Source organism: Otolemur garnettii, unplaced genomic scaffold, assembly GCF_000181295.1.
Source record: "Otolemur garnettii isolate 467f Iridium unplaced genomic scaffold, OtoGar3 scaffold00134, whole genome shotgun sequence".
Taxonomy (NCBI): domain Eukaryota; kingdom Metazoa; phylum Chordata; class Mammalia; order Primates; family Galagidae; genus Otolemur; species Otolemur garnettii.
The window spans coordinates 3421175-3428634 of record NW_003852529.1 but is presented as its reverse complement, the minus strand read 5'-3'; the positions used below and the strand labels follow the sequence as shown (position 1 = coordinate 3428634).

General features: G+C 55.1%; 1 protein-coding gene across 2 annotated transcripts in view; it reads right to left on the bottom strand.

The window, feature by feature from the left end:
* Nucleotides 1-2496: 2496 nt before the first annotated feature.
* The window catches only part of SPTBN2 (spectrin beta, non-erythrocytic 2), a 36601-nt gene continuing 31637 nt past the window's right edge, over nt 2497-7460 (bottom strand). For both annotated transcript variants that reach the window (XM_012810464.2, XM_012810463.2), the window contains exons 26-36: nt 6733-6977; nt 6494-6632; nt 6143-6227; nt 5753-5949; nt 5335-5477; nt 5160-5235; nt 5031-5078; nt 4654-4874; nt 4211-4384; nt 3643-3685; nt 2497-3368 (exon numbers count right to left, since the gene is read on the bottom strand). In XM_012810464.2, coding sequence (XP_012665918.1) covers nt 3135-3368; nt 3643-3685; nt 4211-4384; nt 4654-4874; nt 5031-5078; nt 5160-5235; nt 5335-5477; nt 5753-5949; nt 6143-6227; nt 6494-6632; nt 6733-6977 — 1605 coding nt within the window. In that variant the 3' untranslated portion in view covers nt 2497-3134. The remainder of the gene's footprint in view (nt 3369-3642; nt 3686-4210; nt 4385-4653; nt 4875-5030; nt 5079-5159; nt 5236-5334; nt 5478-5752; nt 5950-6142; nt 6228-6493; nt 6633-6732; nt 6978-7460) is intronic.

The following is a 7460-nucleotide window of genomic DNA, read 5'->3' as shown; positions in this document are numbered from 1 at the left end:
GGGTCCGGACTGGGGATTCGAACCCACCACCTTAGGTGTACGTGGCTGGTGCCTTAGCCGGTTGAGCTATAGGCGCTGAGCCTCAACTTTTAATCAGTAGTTTTTTCTTCTTAAGTCTTCCTCATCTGATATTTTATACTCAACAGCACATGTCAATTTGGATGTGCCACATCTCACATGCTCCACAGCCACACGTGGCCAGTGGTTGCCACATTGGACAGTACAGAGCTAGAGTCAGTCCACCCTTGAAGGTGATGTTAAGTAAGAACATAAATCTGTTTTTCTCTAATTAGCCCATCTCTGTCTGTCCATGGCTCCCCATGGATCCGTGGTGCCTGCATTTATTGTACCTTTGTGCTCTAACTTGTCTCACATCCCTCACTGCCCCATTCTATCTGTTGTCCTTCCTGGAAATTTCCCTTTCTTCCACACGCATCGGAAAGCATTTCCCAAGACTTATGTCCTGACCCTGTGTTCTCCTCTCCATGTTCTGTCTGTCCTAGAGGAACTGTGCCCTGCGGTGGCATCAGCTGCTGCCCCGAGCCCATTCAGTCTCTCCTCTCCGGTCACCATGTACGTGTTCTGCAGGCCCTCATCAGCTGGCTGGCCTACTCACACTTCCACTTTACATTAAAGTGATCATTTCTCCACAAACTTCTCTCCCCATATACATTTCCTTCTATAATGTCTAAGTATTGCTTTCCCATCCCCATTCCCACTTGCCTGGAGTGCTAATACCCAGATTCCCTGAGCACCCTGCAGTGTGGGACTGGAACCCCTTCAGACAGTGGTAGTTTTACAGCTGTATTTGACCTCTTGTTCAAGAGGTGTCTGGGGCAGCGCCTATGGCTCAAAGGGGTAGGGCACTAGCCCCATATGCTGGAGGTGATGGGATGACGGGTTCAAACCCAGCCCTGGCCAAAAACTGCCAAAAAAAAAAGAGGTGTCCGTGTGGTGCTGCTATGTTACTCCAGTTAGTCCCATGACAGTGTCTTCTTTTGAGACAGAGTCTCTCTACTCTTGGGCTTAAGTGATTCTCTTGCCTCAGCCTCCCAAGCAGCTGGGACTACAGGTGCCCTCCATGCCTGGCTATTTTGGGGTGCAGTTGTCATTTAGCAGGCCTAGGCCGGGTTTAAACCCACCAGCCTCAGTGCATGAGGCCGGCACCCTAATCACTGAACTACAGTTCCAAGCCATGATAGCATATTCTAGTGAACATTTATTCACCCAGATACCGTGGATCTTCTCATGGCAGGAGAAAGGAAAATCATCCCATGTGCTATCAGGTGTACCAGACCTCAGGTTTGGAGCCCACCTGGGACTGTCCTCACATGTCTCTGTTATGACTGACATCAAGGATCTGCTCAGTCAGGGCTCTTGGCCAATTATGCTGAAGATGGGGCTGCTTTCCAGGAAAGATGATTGTTTGTGTGTGCATGGAACACAGTGGGAGGACACAGCTTCAAGGAGTGGTCACTTCCACAAGATCTGGAGCCAACCACAATTGCCCTGAAACCTCCAATCAATCTTTACTAACTCTAGAAGATGTTCTACTGTGTTTTGTATGTCTTTACACACTTGGCCACCATTCTGTTGGTGGGTTTATTGGGAACCAGCCACTTCTCCAATGCCTGTCTCAACTCCTTGGATTTTTCTGGGGAAGAGACAAGCAGGGACAGTCTTCCCAGCCGTGTGCTTGACTCTTCCCCTCAGGCTGGGCTGAGATGGCGGCTGTGGAAATGCTCCCAGTCTTCCATTTTTAAAAACGGTTTAGAGCAGTGGGTCCCTACCTTTTTGAGACCAAGGACCAGTAGTTCCATGGACTGGGGTGTGGTGGTGGTGGTGGTTTTGATGTGAGTCTGCAAACAGTTGGCATGCTCTGGTCTCTGTGCAGTCAACCCCTCCGCTAACCATAATCCATATTTGCAACTGCTCCCCAGTGTTCGCATCACTGCCTCAGCTCCACCTCAGATCAGGCATTAGATTCTCATATAGACTCACAGCCTAGACCCCACCATACAGAGTTTATAACAGGGTCTTGCTCCTGTGAGAATCTAACCTTTGTCTGATGGGAGCAGAGCTCAGGAGGTGGTGTGGGTGGTGAGGAGCAGCTGTAAACACAGACGAAGCTTCCCTCACACCCTTCACCTCCTGCTGGGTGGCCCAGGGGTTGGGGACCACAGTTTTAGAGCATCATGGGTGAAGAACATTGAGCACCAGGGAAGGAGTCCGTTATTGCTGCTGAACATGAATATTGCTTGTTGACATTGTCCCAACCCATGGTGGACTCTGTTGGTCCAAAAAGAGGCTTGGCATTGGTCAATCCAGCACACTGGAGGTCATCCTCATGGGGAAAGGAGAGTGAGATGGATCTCCCAGCATGATGTGCTTCTCTGGGGCTTGGGAGCTGGGGGTGGAGGAGAGCAGACCCCAAGGAGAGAACTCAGCTGAGGCAGGGGCCGTGGTCAGGAAAGCAAACACACCCGGAGGCAGTAAGAGAAGCTGAGCTGTTTAATCACCTCCTTGGCCAGACTCAAGGCTGTGGTTGCCCCTGAACAACTCACACCTGGCTGGAAGTCACTGAGAGCAGGTGGAGACGGAGTGGGTGCTGGAGTCAGAGGATGAGGAAGAGTGGGGAGGGACAGCTTTGGTGCCCCTAACTCTGGCATCTGGCACTCTCGCCCCCAGATCCTGCGTCAGCTCTAAGAGGTACCCAGCTAGTCCCGGGGCAAGGAAATAGGTGGTGGATGGCGTGTGTGCCCTACCTGTGGTGGAGAATGAGCCTGCAGCACGGCAGCCATTCCCCACATGGCCTATGCTGAGGGCACGGCGCTGTCTCCACCATAGCAGGGACAGAGGCCGAGGCTAGGGGAGGAGGGAGGAAGTGGAGGGAGTGGAATTGGGGGTTGCCTGGGTCCCACCACCAGTCTCCAGGGAATTAAATAGCAGAAGAGAAGGGTTGCCCTTGGGAACACCAACTTGTCCCCAGTGACAGTTTCTGGTGATGGGTTGACCTTGGCAACAGACCCTAGCAGCAGGCAGTAATCCTGACAAGAGGGTGGTCCCTGTTGACAGTCCCTGGCAGTTTCCGGAACAGAGGGAGGAGGGGCTTGGCCTGGGAGTCCTGTCCCTGACTACTTGTTCTTCTTGAAGAAGCTGAAGCGTTTCTCCCGCTCTCGTTCTCTGCCGTCCTTGCTGCGAAGCACAACAGGTGCCTCAGCCCCGACAGGGGTTACTGGAGGCATGGTCATGGCACGAGTCATGCCCCGGGGGGCACCAGGCACTGCTGGCTCCTCTGGCTCTCCAGAGGCAGAGGACGCTGTGGCAATGGCAGCGTTCACCACCCGTAGCCACGAGCTCATCTCTGCCTGCGGATGGAAAGACACCTGGTCAGCTTAAGGGCCCCTGTAGTGGGCAGCACAGTGGGCATGAGAGGGGGCAGCAGAAAAATGACTATTTCATCTCCTTGACAAAAAGGAGACTTCAAGGTAGGGCATGAGTGCTGGTGTGGCCTTCACAGACATCTGGCTGGCCACCTGTGGGCTGTCTTATTATAAAGAGGAGAGTGAAGAAAGGGCAGCTGCAGTTGGAGACCCTAAGAATGGCACAGACGGGGGAACATGGAGGATGGGGGTGGCTCACCTCATCCTTGGCCTGGAATAAATATTCTTTTCCATCCTGTAAGCTGTTGGGAGAGAGAAGCCACAGGGGAGAGCTGAGAATCTGGGTTCTCCAGATCAGTGCTGGTGACAGCTTAGTCATAACCCAGAGTCCAGGCTATGGCCCTCAGAACTGGACTGGACACGTTTTGCACATTCTTCAGATTCCCAAGACTGTGCAAAAGCAAAGCCTTTCTGACTCACTGCAGAGGGCCAGGGTTCTACCTTCCATCCCAGCCAGGCCTCCTGCTTGGCTGCTTGTTAGCAGGCAGAGGCAGGCCCCGAGCCTGCTGGAGGCAGGGGCCAGCCAGAGTTTGCCTTCAGATTTCCCACCGGGGGAACTTTTCAGCTTGGGTCTTGGTTCCCCTGCTCCCCTTGGTGTAGATACAGTCAGAGCCCTCTGCCTTGTTTGCATCTGTCCCAAGAGCTGGTTTGGTCACTCCATTGTGTGCCCCTTGCAAGAACCCCACTGGCTCTGGACCCAGCTCCTGGCTCACCCATATCACTCCTTACTTCCCTCCTGTGCTGAGAGCACTGCACCCTATTCCTACCCTAGCTTGAAGACATGTTTGCGCTTTCGATAGTCAAAGGCCACACTGCCCTGGGCCCTGGCCAGGCTGACAGGCACTTCTCCATGGTATGGCACTCCCACGCCGGCTGCCTTTGCATCCTTGTAAAAGCCCAGGCTTCCACGCCGCAGGACGCAGTACACGTTCTGCCAGGACCTAGGAGGGACATGGTGCAGGGTGAGAGGTGAAAAGGGCTGACTGGACAGTCTGGTGGGGCCTGTGACCTGGGACTTCCGTTCTGCTCCCATCCTCAGGCCCATCATCTTTATGCCCTCCCAGGCCCCACTCTGGTCCTGCGTCCTACCACTTAGCCAGAGGCTTTACTCTAAAGGGCACCTTCCCTCTCCCTAGGAAGAGGATCTGGGGAAGTCTCCCCAGAAGGCAGCAGCGGGAAGCCCACAGGCACTGCATGGCACAGCTAGTACCTGTTGGCGGCCTTCTTGCCAAAGGCCTCCATCTCCTGCTTGCGGCACAGCATTCCCTCCATCTGCTCCTGGGCAGAGGGCTCTAGGCCACGAGGGGGCAAGGTGGCAACATGGGCAGACTCAGAGGACCTGCTCTGGGCCATTCCTGGAGGAGCTGGGCCCCGGGTCCGGGTCTGCCTCTCTCCCTGAGGCCCACCAGCCTCCTCTCCTGCACCAGACCCCTGAGGGGAAAAGCATCAGTGTCACATGGTGAGATGGGTGACCCCCCCAGCTTCCTCTGAGCCTCTGCCCTCTCCTATCCCCAGATTCCCAGCTTACCCCCAACTTTGGTCCCCACATCCCCCAGCTATCAACACCCACAGGTCCAGGGGACTCACCAGCCCTTCTGGGAAGCTGCTCCGCTCAAGTCTCTGTTCCAGCAGGAGCTGCAAGGACCAGAATGTGTTAAGAGTGTCTGCAAGAGGGGCTAAGATTCCAATGGGGGCGCATGGGGACTGTGGGGTTACCTGTGAGGGCTCTGTGTCTGTGCAGACTCCATTAACACTGGGTGCTTGTGTGGATGGTGGCTGCCGTGGCTGGGCTCTAGGATGGCCAAAGGTAACAAAGCAATTAGTCTGTGCAGTGCCTGGGCTCAGCTTCATCGCCTCTTCCCTCCCTGTCCCAAGGCATCCTGGCTCTCACCCATCCCAGGTGGCATCAGGAGCTGTCCGGCCATCCACCAGGCCTCCCTGAGGCAGACTGGCCCTGGGTTCTGGGGCAGGGGGCTGTTTCCTCTGTTCCTCTTCTTCCCTTTTTCTCTTCTGCTCCTTCTCCCGCTCCTCCAGCTGTCAAACAATGCCAAGATCAGAGCATAGAAGGTCTCATTTAAAAGGCCCAGGGTGCTGGGGAAGCTGAAACAGCTCTATCCTAACGGGACAGGAAGAACAGAATGTGACAGTAAGGTGGGGACAGGAGACCAAGCGGAGGTGGTATGCCAGCATCACCCAGGGAAACTGAGGACTCACATCTGGGAGGGGCTGGTGCAGTGGGAAGAGCAGGAGAGAGCACAGGCTGGGGCAGCAGGGTGGGACAGGCATCCCTGGGGTCCCACGGCCCTCACCGCAGTGAGCTTCTCTAGGGCACTGAAACGGTCCTCCCAGGCCACAGCTGACTTCTGGAAGGCCTCATGCCGCTTGATGAGGCTCTCAACTTCGTCCACTGAGCAGCCCAGCTCAGCACTTCGCACCAATGGCTCCTGGCTGCAAAGCCAAGCCTCTGCCATCCCTGCATCTCTGCCAAACACGAGCACCTCCAAAACTGCCGGGATGGGAAGTTGCAGAGAGATGGCTGGTCAGAGTGGGCACAGGCAGGGCATGGTGACCTCAAGAACAGGGGTAGAGAAATTCACTGCCCAAGAGCAGTACCAGGCAGTTGGGATTCCAGATTCACAGACTCTGGAAACCACAGAGCGTGAGATGCTCAGTCCCTCCCAGGACACCTTGGGGCTCACCAAGCTGGAGCCAGTCCATCTTCTCTTGCCACTTGTCAGCCGTCTCCTGGCGCCGTGCCTGCAGCTGAGACAGCTTTTCTGAGATCTAGGAGGACAGAGATGCAAGTTAGCACCAAAGGGGCCTTTGCAGGGTCCTTAAGAGATGACGTGGGAGGACTAGCAATTTCTGATTTCAAGGGGCAGGTGGTTATGGGGAAAATAAGGGATGGGGAAAATCCCCAAAAGGAACTGAATGGGGAGACAATGAAAGGTTTCTTTCAGAAAAAGGATGAGAGGACACAGAATCAGAGGAATAATCAGCATTCAGCACTGCATGGTGAAGGTGGCCTGGCCACAACTGGCCTTACCCACCTCCTCGGCCGCATAGTGGCTCCTGGCAAGCAGCTGCTGCCCCATGTCGATGCAAGAGGAGAAGCGGTCCGCCCTGGCCTCTATCTCAGCCTTGATGCCTTGATGGTTTTTGATGACCAGATCCGCAGAGGACACATCCCTGGCAGGTACAGAAACAGTATCGCCCACTGCCTATAGCCCATCACACCCATTATGGCAGCCACACCACCTACAGAAGCCCTGGGCACCATGGGTCTCACCGGGGCCGCTCCTGGGCATCCATCTGCAGGTTGACCCCATCCATCCAGAGCATCAGCTCCCGGACGGCTTTGAAGAAACGAAACTTCTCTGTGGTGTCCAGGAGCAGCTGGCGGCGGGCCACAGAACTTCCCTGAAGCTGGGCCCAGGCCTCGGCCACGGCCTGCATGTGGCGGCCAATCTCCTCAGCTTTGTCTCCAGCATAGGCCTTCTGGAGCCGGTGGCCATCATCCTGCACCTGCTGCACCTGTGGGGCCCCAGGTCGGAGTCAGGCAGAATGAGGAGATTCCAAGGAGCCGCAGCCTGTGTTGGTCCTGGCTGCTGATGTCCACCTCCTGCCTATTTCACCAGCCAGAGGCAAAAGGAGGGGTGGCGGGGGACCCTGCCCCAGAGTGTCATGTGTGGGCCTGGGCCTAGCAGGAGAAGGGGGCTATAAAACAGCTGTCAGTTGAATTTTTAGGGGCATGAGGGACTCTAAGACTGAAAGACTGAAATATTTAGTCTGAAGAAGGGATATGGGGAGGTAGTGCTGGGTTTAAATGGCAGGAGGAAGGATCCAAGCTTATTTGTGTGGCTCTAGAGCTCAGACTGGGAGGCACGAGTAGGTAGAGGTTAGTACAGCATGAAGGGTCCTGGAGCCACAGAGACCACTTGAAAATGACAAGGACTCTCAAAAAGGCCTGTCATTAAACATGTGAACACAGTGGCTATCCTCTGCCCAAAGATGTCT